Raw genomic sequence first — 16,349 nt, 5'->3', positions numbered from 1 at the left:
TCCAGACACTCAAACATACAAATGGCTGATGTGGAACTTCAAAAAGGTCAAGCTCACTCAGCACATGACCAGCAGGGGGCGACGCAACACAAAATGACAAATTATCAATAAGGTGTTAAAACGTTTCACAGAAGGACCAATCACTGCCACTCAGACCCAACCTCTGTTTACCACCCAGCACAGGTAAACAAGGTCGCTCCAAACCTGAATCCAAACCACTTCTGTCCTCTTTATTTTGATGTCTTCCTGCTAGTCCAAATCCAGGACTATGATGGATGTGAACAAGGAGCAAAAACAACGGTTATAGATCAGAATTTGGCAATGACACAGTTTTTGTAAATGTTTCAGTTTTGTGGTTCTGGAGTGTAAAGGCTTGGTCAAGAGCAGCAACAGACTGTGGCGGTCTGCAGAGGCCACAATTTAGTCCTGGCAACTGGATCCAGACTGGTTCTACACCAGTGCAGATCCAGGTAAAAAAAAAAAAAAAAAAAAAAAAAAAGGTCAAACCATTATTATTACTATTTTTTATCTCAGGATCCACAGCAGATCAGAAGAGGTTCAACAAAGTCAGGAAAAACAGATGGAAAGACTCTGGAGAGACAACTGAGCATCTCCACAATCTGAGGTCCGGGTGAGCGAAAAAAGAATGTTTTGGTGAAACTTTGGTGGCAAGGAAACTTTGTATATTTCCTAACATAGCTTCAGTACCAGTGTGGAACCTTGTCCTGTAAGTGACACAAAACTAAAGACAAAAGGAATCCCAACAGCGACCAGGGAAAAAGCGAGGTACAGTCACAGGAACTGAGCTGGAGGAGGAAGCTAATAAATACCACAAAGAAGAAAACAGGGGGATTCATTTATTTTCATCTTTTTTTGTGATAAGCTGTTCCTCGTGTCTATGAAATCAAAGTGCCAGGTGTCGGATTTGTTCCAGGGTTGAAGGGTTTGGGGGAGAGTTACTTTGAACTCCAAAAGAAACACCTCCACCACATGGTGGACTTGATGCCGTGCTGCTGTAGTTGTGTGTCCCTTGCTTCAATATTTAATGATTTCCCCAAGCCCACTGACACCAACAGATGTGAAACAAATCCAACCCGGCTGGAGGTCTGATTCCTCACAGGTGTCTTCAATCCCAGGTCAACCTGTTGTAGCCGTTAAGGAATGGACAACGGGTGTGGTCAAGGCGAGGTCCTGACTGGACCACAGCTGTGGCTAAGCCAGGGTCAGAGGTTAGAAGGCGGAGCCAGTAATGGCATTGAGCTGCTTCATCAGACCTTCAAGGCTGGCCATCTGCTCTGAGAGGTCGTCCTGCTCGTAAACCTGAAAGATAAAGAAACAGAACCAAATCCAGAACATTAGAGGGAGATTAAAACAACAAACATTACCTCCAATAATGAGGTTGTATGTTTAGTCTAGTTTGTTTGTTGTGTTTTAGCATAAGATCTTAAAAACATGAACATATTTCAATGGAATTTCAATTCAATTTCAATTTATTTTTATTTATATAATGCCAAATCACAACAGCACTGCCTCAAGGTGCTTCAAAAAAGTAAGGTCTAACCTTACCAACCCCCTGTGAGCAAGGACACAGGTGACAGTGATAAGGAAAACCTCCCTCTGGTGAAGGTGTTGTCTTTGAGTCCAGGCAGAGTTGATTAGTTTTTGAGATGATCCAGCACAGTGGCTTAGTGGTTAGTACTATTGCCTCACCATGAGAAGATACAAGGTTTGCTTCCAACCTGGCCCTTCATGTGTGGAATTTGCATGTTCTTTCCATTACTTTCGCTAGTTCAATCAATCAATCAATTTTTTTATATAGCGCCAAATCACAACAAACAGTTGCCCCAAGGCGCTTTATATTGTAAGGCAAGGCCATACAATAATTATGTAAAACCCCAACGGTCAAAACGACCCCCTGTGAGCAAACACTTGGCTACAGTGGGAAGGAAAAACTCCCTTTTAACAGGAAGAAACCTCCAGCAGAACCAGGCTCAGGGAGGGGCAGTCTTCTGCTGGGACTGGTTGGGGCTGAGGGAGAGAACCAGGAAAAAGACATGCTGTGGAGGGGAGCAGAGATCGATCACTAATGATTAAATGCAGAGTGGTGCATACAGAGCAAAAAGAGAAAGAAACAGTGCATCATGGGAACCCCCCAGCAGTCTACGTCTATAGCAGCATAACTAAGGGATGGTTCAGGGTCACCTGATCCAGCCCTAACTATAAGCTTTAGCAAAAAGGAAAGTTTTAAGCCTAATCTTAAAAGTAGAGAGGGTGTCTGTCTCCCTGATCTGAATTGGGAGCTGGTTCCACAGGAGAGGAGCCTGAAAGCTGAAGGCTCTGCCTCCCATTCTACTCTTACAAACCCTAGGAACTACAAGTAAGCCTGCAGTCTGAGAGCGAAGCGCTCTATTGGGGTGATATGGTACTACGAGGTCCCTAAGATAAGATGGGACCTGGTTATTCAAAACCTTATAAGTAAGAAGAAGAATTTTAAATTCTATTCTAGAATTAACAGGAAGCCAATGAAGAGAGGCCAATATGGGTGAGATATGCTCTCTCCTTCTAGTCCCCGTCAGTACTCTAGCTGCAGCATTTTGAATTAACTGAAGGCTTTTTAGGGAACTTTTAGGACAACCTGATAATAATGAATTACAATAGTCCAGCCTAGAGGAAATAAATGCATGAATTAGTTTTTCAGCATCACTCTGAGACAAGACCTTTCTGATTTTAGAGCTATTGCGTAAATGCAAAAAAGCAGTCCTACATATTTGTTTAATATGCGCTTTGAATGACATATCCTGATCAAAAATGACTCCAAGATTTCTCACAGTATTACTAGAGGTCAGGGTAATGCCATCCAGAGTAAGGATCTGGTTAGACACCATGTTTCTAAGATTTGTGGGGCCAAGTACAATAACTTCAGTTATTGTACTTGGCTAGTTGACATCAAGTATTTAAACTCATCCACCTTCACCATCTCTACTCCTTGTAACTACACTATTCCACCAGGCTCTCTCTCATTCACACACATGTGCTCAGTCTTACTCCAAAACACTTTCATTCCCCTTTTCTCCAGAGCATATCTTCACATCTACGGGATCATCTGAAACTGCTCTCTACTCTTACTACAGATCACAATGTTATCTGCAAACATCACAGTCCATGGAGACTCTTGTCTGATCTCATCTGTCAACCTGTCCATCACCACTGCGAACAAAAAAGAGCTCAGAAACAATCCTTGGTGGAATCCCACCTGCACCTTGAATGAATCTGTCATTCCTACTGTGCATCTCACTACTGTCACACTGTTCTCGTACATATCCTGCACCACCCTCACATACTTCTCTGCCATTCCAGACTTCCTCATACAATACCACCACTCTTCTCTTGGCACTCTGTTACAAGCGTTTTTAAATCCACAAACACAAAATGTAACTCCTGGCCTTCTCTATACTTCTCCATCAGTACTTTCAGAGCAAACATTGCATCTGTGGTGCTCTTTCTCAGCAAGAAACCTTGTTGCTCCTGGTCTAAACATTCCCATGCCTCCACTGGAATGTCATCTGGACCTTGTGATGATGGACGATGAAGAGCGGCCTTTCCACTCTTTGTCTTTATAGCTGCCCTCACTTCATTCTTACTAACTTCTTGTACTTCCTGATTCTCTCTCTTTTCAAAACATCCAGCCTTCTCTCATTTTCTTCATTTTTGCCCTTCTGTTTTTATATAATTCTTTAGTTTATGATCATTATCTTTTGTATTACCAGCTCAACAAAGTGAATTCCTTCTGTGTGACCACATACTTGGTAATAAAACCTGATTCTGATTTTCATTTTGAAATAAGGCCACAAATTAGTACAAATGTAAATGGTAAATGGTAAATGGACTGCATTTATATAGCGCTTTTCCATCTGCATCAGACGCTCAAAGCGCTTTACAATTATGCCTCACATTCACCCCGATGTCAGGGTGCTGCCATACAAGGCGCTCACTACACACCGGGAGCAATAGGGGATTAAAGGCCTTGCCCAAGGGCCCTTAGTAATTTTCCAGTCAGGCGGGGATTTGAACCCATGATCTTCTGGACTCAAGCCCAACACCTTAACCACTAGACCATCACCACCATGTGAATAAAATTTAACTAAAACAAAGGATTCAAGAAGTCTCAGTGAATTGTGAGACAGAATCTGGAAACAAATTTTTTAGATAAAACATTGGCATATATATATATATATATATATATATATATATATATATATATATATATATATATATATATATATATATATATATATATATACACACACATACATACAACCCCTGGCAAAAATTATGGAATCACCGGCCTCGGAGGATGTTCATTCAGTTGTTTAATTTTGTAGAAAAAAGCAGATCACAGACATGACACAAAACTAAAGTCATTTCAAATGGCAACTTTCTGGCTTTAAGAAACACTATAAGAAATCAGGAAAAATAATTGTGGCAGTCAGTAACGGTTACTTTTTTAGACCAAGCAGAGGGAAAAAAATATGGAATCACTCAATTCTGAGGAAAAAATTATGAATCATGAAAAACAAAAGAACGCTCCAACACATCACTAGTATTTTGTTGCACCACCTCTGGCTTTTATAACAGCTTGCAGTCTCTGAGGCATGGACTTAATGAGTGACAAACAGTACTCTTCATCAATCTGGCTCCAACTATCTCTGATTGCTGTTGCCAGATCAGCTTTGCAGGTTGGAGCCTTGTCATGGACCATTTTCTTCAACTTCCACCAAAGATTTTCAATTGGATTAAGATCTGGACTATTTGCAGGCCATGACATTGACCCTATGTGTCTTTTTGCAAGGAATGTTTTCACAGTTTTTGCTCTATGGCAAGATGCATTATCATCTTGAAAAATGATTTCATCATCCCCAAACATCCTTTCAATTGATGGGATAAGAAAAGTGTCCAAAATAGCAATGGAAACTTGTGCATTTATTGATGATGTAATGACAGCCATCTCCCCAGTGCCTTTACCTGACATGCAGCCCCATATCATCAATGACTGTGCAAATTTACATGTTCTCTTCAGGCAGTCATCTTTATAAATCTCATTGGAACGGCAACAAACAAAAGTTCCAGCATCATCACCTTGCCCAATGCAGATTCGAGATTCATCACTCAATATGACTTTCATCCAGTCATCCACAGTCCACGATTGCTTTTCCTTAGCCCATTGTAACCTTGTTTTTTTCTGTTTAGGTGTTAATGATGGCTTTCGTTTAGCTTTTCTGTATGTAAATCCCATTTCCTTTAGGCGGTTTCTTACAGTTCGGTCACAGACGTTGACTCCAGTTTCCTCCCATTCGTTCCTCATTTTTGTTGTGCATTTTCGATTTTTGAGACATATTGCTTTAAGTTTTCTGTCTTGACCCTTTGATGTCTTCCTTGGTCTACCAGTATGTTTGCCTTTAACAACCTTCCCATGTTGTTTGTATTTGGTCCAGAGTTTAGACACAGCTGACTGTGAACAACCAACATCTTTTGCAACATTGCGTGATGATTTACCCTCTTTTAAGAGTTTGATAATCCTCTCCTTTGTTTCAATTGACATCTCTCGTGTTGGAGCCATGATTCATGTCAGTCCACTTGGTGCAACAGCTCTCCAAGGTGTGATCACTCCTTTTTAGATGCAGACTAATGAGCAGATCTGATTTGATGCAGGTGTTAGTTTTGGGGATGAAAATTTACAGGGTGATTCCATAATTTATTCCTCAGAATTGAGTGAGTCCATATTTTTTTCCCTCTGCTTGGTCTAAAAAAGTAACCATTACTGACTGCCATAATTTTTTTTCTGATTTCTTATAGTATTTCTTAAAGCCAGAAAGTTGCCATTTGCCAGTTTTGTGTCATGTCTGTGATCTGTTTTTTTTTTCTACAAAATTAAACAACTGACGCACGGAATTCCTCCGCTCCTCTTTCCATGACAAAAAACTCCTGTAACAGTGGAATGTGCCATTCATTTCTAAACTGGACGCTGTGTTTTATCCGGGACGTTCTCTGACTAGCACAGGAATTGCGGAAGACGTGGACATCAGCACTTTTTCGGCACATTGAGAAAGACATGCAGAGGAATTCGCGCAAAGCAACGCCGTGATGAAGCCTCACAGGACATGTTGGGGCATGTCCAGCTCATGCACAATTTCTCGGATAGTCACACGACTAAAAAGCCACCGACAGCCGTCTCAAATCCATCTCAAAGCCGTCCTATGAGACCAACACGGAGGTGGTTTTGTGCCGCGTCATGAGCGGCACGGTGGCGCATCCGTCCGCTTCTTTTTCCATGAAAAAAACTCCTGTAACAGTGGAATGTGCCGATAAAGTGCTGATGTCTACGCCTTATGCCTTTTTTGTGGAAGTCAGACGACGTCCCGGATCAACAAAGCCTTCACGTTGGAAATGATCTGGTTGTTTCAGCGGTGTGTCAGCCTGTCGATCGGCGCTCGGAGTGCGCCGCACTCTCAGACGCTGTGGGCGGTCTTTAAACCGGCTGGATCACTCCTTAATCTGTGTAATCTCCATAAAATGGTCCCTTAAAGCCATCTGAATTTTCCGAATGGTGTCCACCTGGAGGTCTCTCACAGTTTCTGGAAAAAATTGATGCAGCAAAGCTCCAAATCGTTCAGACATTTATTCGCAATAAAAAAGAGACGAGAGGGGTGGACCACACCTCACTCAAAGCCTGCTCACAGGCGAATGACGCAACCGACAGGCATGAAAAAACTCACGCATGCGCACGAAGGTTCAAGCTTGTCTGACGCAATCACACGTGATTCAAATCCATATGCTTTTTGAAAAAAATAATAAGGTCGGATACTTTTCTAACAGACCTTGTATATATATATATATATATATATGTGTGTGTGTGTGTGTGTGTATGTATACACACGCACACACATGCAGACTATTTGTACGATGCGAAATCATTGTTTTATTTTTGATATTATTATAATCTTAAAAGCAGAATGTGCACTTATATTTTAATATTAATATTATAATTATATATATGTGTATGTGTGTGTATGTGTGTGTTTTTGTGAAAGTCAGACGAGGTCCCGGATCAACAAAGCTTTCACGTTGGAAATGATCTGGTTGTTCCAGCGGGGTGTCAGCCTGTCGATGGGGGCTCGGAGCGCGCCGCACTCTCAGGAGTTGTGGGCAGTCCTTAAAGGGGCAGTAACACCCCGTAATCTGTTTAATCCCCATAAAATCGTCCCTGAAAGCCATATTCATTTTTCGAACGGTGTCCACCTGGAGGTCTCTCACAGTTTCTGGAAAAAAATTGATGCAGCAAAGCTCCAAATCATTCAGACATTTATTCGCAATAAAAATCCCATGAGAGGGGTGGACCAGTGCTCACACAAAGCCTGCTCACAGGCGAATGATGCAACTGACAGGCGTGAAAAAACTCACGCATGCGCACGAAGGTTCAAGCTTGGCTGATGCAATCACATGTGATTCAAATCCATATGGTTTTTGCAAAAAATAGAAAGGTCCGATACTTTTCTAACAGACCTCGTACATGCTCATACTTTTCATGTTCACACTTTTCAGTTGGCCAACATTTCTAAAAATCCTTTTTCTTTTTGTATTGGTCTTAAGTAATACTCAATTTTCTGAGATACTGAATTTTGGATTTTCTTTAGTTGTCAGTTATAATCATCAAAATTAAAAGAAATAAACATTTGAAATATATCAGTCTGTGTGTAATGAATGAATATAATATACAAGTTTCACTTTTTAAATGGAATTGCTAAAATAAATCAACTTTTTCATGATATTCTAATTATATGACAAGCACCTGTATATAACATCTTCCCCAGTTCACTGAGAGCATCTTTCCTCCATTCGTCACGGCCAAGAAGATCTCCCCACTTCTCCAGTCTGTCAGTTTTCTATTTTCAAGGCTCTCTTTGGGTTATTGTGCAATATAGAGGCTTTATGTTCATCTTAAAGCTCAGAGGGCCCATCTAAGTGGATGGCTGAGCCTCTCTTTGGTGACTGCCAATTTCCAAATGCTCATATGAGGTCACAGAATAGGAATGCTGGACATGTCCTGGGTATTAGAAATTAGTTAAATCAGGCCCTCACACCTGGAATATATTTAAATAAATGAAAAGATGTGACTTACTAATTATCCAACAACAATAATCCTTGAACAAGTATCTGCTTTCACAAAAGGGCACATCATAACAAATAAGAATAAAAGATGAGATCTGTCTCACATGGGGGGAAAAAATCAGACTGAGATCAATGAAACCATTAAAAGAGGCACTGCACACACACAGGAACAAGCAACACACACAGGAACACGCAACATGCACAGGAACACCAAACGTGCAAAGGAATACCTAATGTGCACAGGAACATGCAGCGTGCACAGGAGTAACTGGGGCCTGATTTACTAAAGGGTAATTAGGAAAATGTGCACACATGCTGCATTAATGAAGCTTTTAATGGATTAATATGAGCTGATGATGATCAGTTTCAGTTCCCAGGTGTGTTTTGAGGGTTGGAGGTCAAAGATCAGTTGACCAAAACAAAGTCTTTGAAGTACTGATAAATACTTTTCACTTTTTAAATTTCTGCCTGAAGTAATCTTAGGTATCTGTACAGCAGAGAGCAGCATTTAGTGTACTGTATCAGAGCACGGTGAGGATTTTGAAAATAAAACCAACCTGCACAGTTGATTTTTTTGTTCCATATTTTCAGAACAGGAGGTCTTTTATTCAGCTTTAACCTGTTTGTTAAAGCTTTTACACATTTGATATAAATCCGACATCACTGTAAAAAGCCTTCTGTCTAATATAATCACTGTGTGACCTCTTGACCTTTGACTTTGTGTCTGAATGAGAACAGAACGCTGGCGGATCAGCTCGCCAATAAAACTACATCAAAACTCAGTGACTTGATCTCATGCTCTGACACTGAAAAGCCGAGTTCATGGTTTCACTGACAAGATAAAATGCTACGCGACTCTCCGTTTTTCTGTCCGCTGACCTGGGCTCACTGGCCCACCATAATCGCCGTTCAGTTGCAGCCAAACAGATTCCAGCACACGTCTCTGCCACTTTTGCCAGCCCCCCACCTCCACTACATATTTCATCGACCCAAAAGAAAAGGTCTCTTGTGGCATCTGATGGACACAATGTAGTAAACAGTATGTTTCCTGCTGAAATCACAGTTTACACTATTTGTTCTCAAATATATAAAATCAGACTTTTTGTCACAGTATAATAAACATGTTTTAGAACACAAAATTCTACTTGTGTTCAAAAAACAGCTAAATTCAGTTTTTTCCAGCATCTTGACACATCAAAGATGCTAAAAGAAATAATGACAATCAAATGATTCAGTCTGAAAAGAAACTGAGTTCACAGCAATCATTCATCCACAAGAAGTCCATTTATGAGAACCTGGTGCCCTCAACAAAGACGCTGTTTGGTGATGACATAATGGTCTGTGTAATGGTTTGTGTGGCGGCGCTGGTCACATGATGTGTGGTGATGACATCATGTTCTGTGTGGCAGCGCTGGTCACATGATGTTTTGTTGATGACATCATGTTATGTGTGGCGGCACTGGTCACATGATGTTTTGTTGATGACGTAATGTTCTGTGTGGCAGCGCTGGTCACATGACGTGTTGATGATGTAATGTTCTGTGTGGCGGCGCTGGTCACATGACGTGTTGATGATGTAATGTTCTGTGTGGCAGCGCTGGTCACATGACGTGTTGATGATGTAATGTTCTGTGTGGCGGCGCTGGTCACATGACGTGTTGATGATGTAATGTTCTGTGTGGCGGCGCTGGTCACATGATGTGTGGTGATGACATGTTATGTGTGGCGGCGCTGGTCACATGATGTTTTGTTGATGACGTAATGGTCTGTGTGGCAGCGCTGGTCACATGACGTGTTGATGATGTAATGTTCTGTGTGGCGGCGTTGGTCACATGATGTGTGTTGATGATGTAATGCTCTGTGTGGCGGCGCTGGTCACATGGCGTTGTGTGGTGATGACGTAATGTGCGGTGGCGTTGCATGTTAACTACAGGCCAGGGGGCTGATCGGAATAGACTCGATTACACAGGCGACCTTTAACTTTTATCTTTCCCCCTTTTCTTCCTCCTCTTGTTGTTATGACAACTCTTCCTCATGTCATCGTCTCTACAGTTTGATCTCCTTCCTCCTAATGTTTCCTCTTTTCCTCCTCTTTCTGTCCCTCATGAAATACTCCTCTCCTACTGTTGCCTTGGCAACGCCTCCTGTCCTCTTGTCATTCAGCCTGATATGAATATTTAACAAGCGATCCACTCGTTTATCTCTTCCCTGCTCCTCCTCTTCTTCCATCCACTCTGTTGACCACTTCTGTCCTCACTCCTCTCCTTCTCCAGTCCCTCTCATTTTTTGTTCTTTATCTCTCTGTCCTGTTTGAATCTCTCTTCAATATACTCCTCACGTATTTGTCCTCTTATTTCACTCTTCTTCCTCTTCCTCACCTGGCTGTGGCTCGCTCCTCCTCACCCTTCTGACCTGGTTGTGACCCCCCTCCATCTCCCCATCACCTATCTTTGAGTCCCTCCTCATCTTCCTCCTCACCTAACTGTGGTGCACTCCTCCTCCTCACCTGGCTGTACCTCACTTCTCATCCTCCTCTGCTTTCTCCTCCTCCTCCTCATCACCTGCCTGTGACTCCCTCCTCATTCTCCTCCATTTCCTTGTCCTCACCTGTCTGTGACTTCCTCCCCCTCCATATCACCTGGCTGGGACTCCCTCCTCATCCTCCTCCATTTTCCCCTCCTCACCAGTCTGTGATTCCCTCCTCCTCCTCCTCCTCACCCATCTGTGACTTCCTCCTCCTTCTCCTTAGCACCTGCCTGTGGCTCCCTCCTCCTCCTCCTCATCTGGCTGACTCCCTCCTCATCCTCCTTCTCCTCCTCACCTGGCTGTGGCTCCCTCTTCATCTTCCTTTTCACCTGTCTGTGACTCCATCCTCCTTTTCACCTGGCTGACTCCCCCTCCTCCTCCTCACCTCGCTCTGGCTCCCTCCTCATTCTCCTCCATATCCTCCTCCTCTTCCTCACCTGTGTGTGTAACACCATGTGCTGGTGCTCATCGCGGTTGCCACTCTGCAGAACTGGACTGGCTCCTGATCAGCAGCCAACCGGATCAAAGGTTCATTTTAACCTGCCTGCTTGAGTCAGGTGACATGTGAGCGTGTCTGTGAACTTGTCCACTGTCAGATGTGTTATCTGACATGAAGCTCGGTTTGTATAAAGGTTTAATGCGTAAAAATAAGTCCCTTCGGCTGCTCCCTTGTTTACACTCTGGGAGCAGATCCAGGGTGGATCTGCATGTTGATTTGGTACAAGATGTACTCTGGATGTCCTGCCTGACAGAACTCCATATTACATGGAGAAATGTGGCAGAGGTGAGGTTTGAACCCGGAACCTTTCACACTGAAACCAAGCGCAGTAACCACTTGGCCACCACCCCTTCCCAGATGGTTTAATGTGTGAATAACTTTTAAACCCACGAAAATGTCTTTACATCCATCAATGAAGGTTCTTGTCTGCACTTAGATCGTTAGGGATGCTCAAAATGTCCGTTCATCCGTGTTTGACTAAGCTGCTCAAAAAAGCCGGGTTTCCACCCTCGCTGCAGAAACATGCGGAAGTGGACACACCTCCTGTTGCATGCTGAACACTCCCACAGTGCAGAAGAAATAGTCTGAACAAATCAGGCACTAAGTGCACCCAGTCTAGAACGGTAAGGTTCATGCCCTCAGCACCCCGACCATCAGGGCGACGAGACCAAAGGTGGGATCTGACCACTTCCAGGTCCATGGATGTGAAAGATGGCCATCGTTACCAAGAAAAAGGGCACTGCAGGTAACCATGTGAATATAACAAGACATACCAAATCCTAATCAGTTGATCCTCATTTTAATATTCAGCCTTTTTCAAAACTGTAAAAAGTAAACAAACCTGGTGAATACTGCAGTGTACCTACAATACTTGGATAAAGTTCAGGTTACATTTGCTTGCACTTTAGTAGTGCAGCAGATAACTGAAACAATCGTGCAAATGATGATACATATATACAGTTTGTATAGGGGTCAAAAATTAAAGTTCCTTCAAGTTTGGTAAAAAATGATGTAAAATATTACAAACTGAAACAAACTGAAACTGACCTTTGTCACCATTTTTGCTATTTTTACCACATAACCCCTGATCATTCAGTCATAGATAGACCAAACTATACCTTTTTGGAATCTTTACGATCAGACAAATAATGTGGTGTAGTTTTCAAAATAATTTGAACATTTTTAATTTTGACCCCTGTGTAATTCTTCAATTGACCCCTAACTGGCCGCCTATTGAAAATTCAAGTGGCCAGTCGGTTTTTTTCAAAAGAGTAATGTCTAAGGAGTATTTGTGCCAACTTTGGTGCTTGTATCACCGTTTGCATGATTTTGCTTTAAATATTCTCTTAGCTGCTGCACTATAGTGGGACCTGGACAGTTGGCTGGATCCAGGAATCCAGGAGTTTTTTTTTGTTTGTTTTTTTTTATGAAAGCAAGTCCCTTTGGCTGCTCTCTTGGTTTCACTCAGGGTCGCCACAGCAGCTCTGAGGTGGATCTGCATGTTAAATTGGCACAAGTTTTACAGCGGATGCCCTCGCTGATGCAACTCCACATTACAAGGAGAAATGTGGCAGTGGTGGGGTTTGATCCAGGAACCTTCTGCACTGAATGTAAGATTAATCAAAACTATTGAACAGATTTTCCTGAAATGTAGGGGGGGGCATTAAAATCTGGATCAGATCTGGACTATTGAATGGCCCCAGAAATTGTTTGTCTGTTGCAGAATATATGACAGATCTTCGTTCATCATCAGCTCCTCAGAGCTCTCTCTCTCTCTGACTATCCTCTTTCTTTTTCCCTGAAACTGAAGGTTGTATTATTGAGGTTTGTCTAAACTGAAGCTTTGATTCACAGATGTAAACCTGAAGCTGTGACTGAATCACTCTCTGTGGACTTACGTTGGTGGCTGAATCCTCACTGGGTTTTGTTACTCCTTCCTCCAGTATGTCTGGTGCTGTAGGAACCGACACGGGCAGCAGAGGGGAGCGAGCCTTTCCGGCTTGGCCAAGCGAAGCAGTCTTCACCTGTGGCTTTGGGAGGCTGGCAGCTGTGGAGAGGAAATGAAACCCTGAATGCTTCAGGCACAAAATACATTCATGTTACACTTGTGGCAGAGACCCTAGAATCCTGAAAAACTAGTAGAATCTGCAATGACTGAGCACCATCATCTCCACTGCCTAGCAGGGGGTGAAGATGTCAACACACAAGAAAACAGTTCAAATCTAGGTTAGAGTCTCCAGAGTTCCTTCTGGCAAACTGGCATATCTTCTGTGGAAAATTCTCCTATGTTCCCACTGATAATACAAAGTTTCTCGGGCCACAGCGAAGAAGCCTATAATTCCTCAGAGCTGTCTGGGTGTCTTGGTGGCTTCCCTCACTCGTCTCCTTCTTGCACGGTGACTCAGTTTTTGAGAACCGTCTCCTCTGGACAGATTTACCGTACAGCACCACACTGTTCACATTTCTTAAGAAGTAATAGAAATGTTTATGATCATCCCCTGACTGTTGGAAGAAAATTGGCCGGAAAAGTGATTTGTATTAAAAAAAAATCCTGATATTTCTTTAGTTTGTCCAAATACTTATGGACTCTGGAAATGGAGGGATTGTGTGTAAAATGTCCATATTTATGTGATATTTCTGTTGCCCAACTGGCTGTTTTGTGTCTGTGTGCAGATAAATTTGAAAGCACAAGTTTGTTTTTTCGGTTTGTCTGCAGTCGGAGTAAATCCAAAGCAGTCGACTGTGTCAAAGCTTCGCTCACCCTCAGGGGTTACCAGAGGAGGCGGATGCCTTTTTCCACCCAAACTCCAGAGGACGTGCGAAGGCAGCGCCTGCCGAGGGTCACGTCAACTGTGTTTTTGGGTTGAAGACACATATGAAGAGATTTCCTGTGATTGGAGGGGATGAGGGTTATTGATTCTTTGGAGGTTTGAAGTTAAAAACGCTTTCTAGATGAAGGTGTGTCTGAGGAGAGGCTCAGCGGTTTGGTGTTGATTTGCCTGCCAGGTTTGTCTTTATTTTTCCACACCTGTTTTGCTCACCAACAAGGGAGCTATAGTTGTTGACAACTGTAGCTACTTGTCACTGCATCCATGGAACCACAGAACCGCCCTGGGTCCTGGATGGCAACCACTCAGACAGACCACTGGTCCATCCCCACGTTTCTAAAGTAGCCATCAACCTGCTGCAGCCAGGTGAATCGTGAGAATGTCTTTGGCCTGGTGAATCATGAGCGTGTCCTTGGACAGGTGGAAACATGGGCATGATCCTTGCTGAGATCGAAGTGTGGGCATGTCCTTGACCTTCTCCATTCTCTGAGGTCCTCAACACTGAGGCACCTGCATACTGGGCCATGTCCAGAAAAACACACCACATGGACAAAATGTGGTAGCTGATGTTCCCTCACAGTGTCAGTGATCCTTCTCATTGGAGTCTCATTAAGTAACCGTTCATTTGACACAGTCATTCCAGCGGGACCCAAGGATCCTCCACAGAGACCTGGTACCAAAGATATTCAGTCGTCACCTTAGTCCAAGTCTGACAACCATACAGAAAGACAGAAAGCATCAGGATCCTGAAGACTTTACTCCAGATATCAGCATCACCAAACACCTCTGACATTTGACCTCATAAAAAATTTCCAGGCGTCTCTGGAGCTCAAAGGTCGAGGACCCAGAGACATGACTGTTGCTGCTGAGATCAATGAACATCTCTACATGTTCAGCACTTTTACCACATACAGATATACTTCTGATGGCCACGTCCAGGAAGTCACTGAAAGCCTGGATCTCAGTCTGGATCCAGGACAATTACATGGAATTGAACAAATCCTAATAATCTTCTTTAATTACATAATTTCAGTTTCTGAAAGAAAAATTCAAACACATAAATGCAGGAAGTCAAAACAACAATGCTCCTCGTTTCATTGACAGATTGAGGTGCTGGGGGAGGAGTCGATGCTCTGAGGCTGTTTTTAAGGTGGGAGGGGGAGTCACATGGTGATCAGGTGGAGTCTGAGAGCACCGTCGAGCGCCGCCTGAGGCTTCAGGATCCAAAAATCAATGGTAATCTGAGGCCACCTGGGTGTGTATGCAGCAGCATAATACACACACACACACACACACACACACACACACACACCGTGCATAAAAAAAAACAACCAGACACCCACACGGTGCATCCAGATGGAAAAAAGACAAACAAGAGAGAAGACAAAGCAAACACAAAAGAAAAAAAATAATTTCAGTCAAGAGAAGAAAAAAAAATTCTTCAGGGTTTCTGTTGATGGAAAAGAGATTTTATTAAATTTAAAGGTAATTTAGGCAAAAATTCCATTTCATTTTTGTTTCTGTTCTTTTTGTACCGCATTCATTCATTCACTCATTCATTGACTGAACCCATTTTAAGGTCTCGGGGAGTGGAGACTATTTTTTTTATATCATATATACTTTTTTCTGCTATTTTATGTAACTTTTTTGGAATAAATTGATACTGATTTTACATCAAAAACATTAAGGTTTATTTTGAAATATAAAAATATTTAAACTTTGATTTTAAATTTGAATATTACATATACAGTTTAAAGGTTTTTTTAATGAATGAAATGATAGATTTGGACTTCAGGTCTTTGTTATTTCATTTGGAAATAATTTAATATATTCAGTATGTTCTTTGGGTGCTTTTTCTGATCAACACTAATGTAAAAAACGATTAATTCAGTCACAAAACAATCTACATATATTTTCATTTAATTATGACAGTAAATTTAATGTGTGGAAAAAATCCACAGCATGTTTTTATTTGCTTTCTTATTTTATGAGGTTTAAGGTGGACCAAATGTTCATAAATAAAACCTGTTCTGCTGGGTCCAGACTAGATCCAACCCTTGGGCTCTTGTCAGGACCAGTTTCTGTGTAACTGCCCACACGTCCACGTGGAAGCCTCAAGCCAACGTGTTTACCTCAAGTGAATAAAACATGAAAGACGCCGGATGAGAATCTGAACATCTTCATGATTCAGAACCAGAACCTGTGGACTTTAAATGAGGCACTTCAGGAGAAACCTTTTCTTATTTAGATGCTTTACATCATTTTAAAATGAGACAGAACAATCAGCCAAGCCTCAGACACAGCAGACCAAGGTGCATTGTGGGACACCA

At 42.3% G+C, this 16,349-nt stretch overlaps 1 protein-coding gene across 1 annotated transcript in view; it reads right to left on the bottom strand.

Moving 5' to 3' along the window:
- Positions 1-243: 243 nt before the first annotated feature.
- The window catches only part of dcc (DCC netrin 1 receptor), a 217,789-nt gene continuing 201,683 nt past the window's right edge, over positions 244-16,349 (bottom strand). The window contains exons 27-28 of the mRNA XM_034191788.1: positions 13,090-13,238; positions 244-1,320 (exon numbers count right to left, since the gene is read on the bottom strand). Of these exons, the coding sequence (XP_034047679.1) occupies positions 1,231-1,320; positions 13,090-13,238 (239 nt within the window). The 3' untranslated portion in view covers positions 244-1,230. The remainder of the gene's footprint in view (positions 1,321-13,089; positions 13,239-16,349) is intronic.

This window comes from Thalassophryne amazonica, chromosome 17, assembly GCF_902500255.1.
Source record: "Thalassophryne amazonica chromosome 17, fThaAma1.1, whole genome shotgun sequence".
NCBI lineage: Eukaryota > Metazoa > Chordata > Actinopteri > Batrachoidiformes > Batrachoididae > Thalassophryne > Thalassophryne amazonica.
Note: the sequence above shows the minus strand (reverse complement) of the source record. Positions and strands in the feature narration are given on the sequence as shown.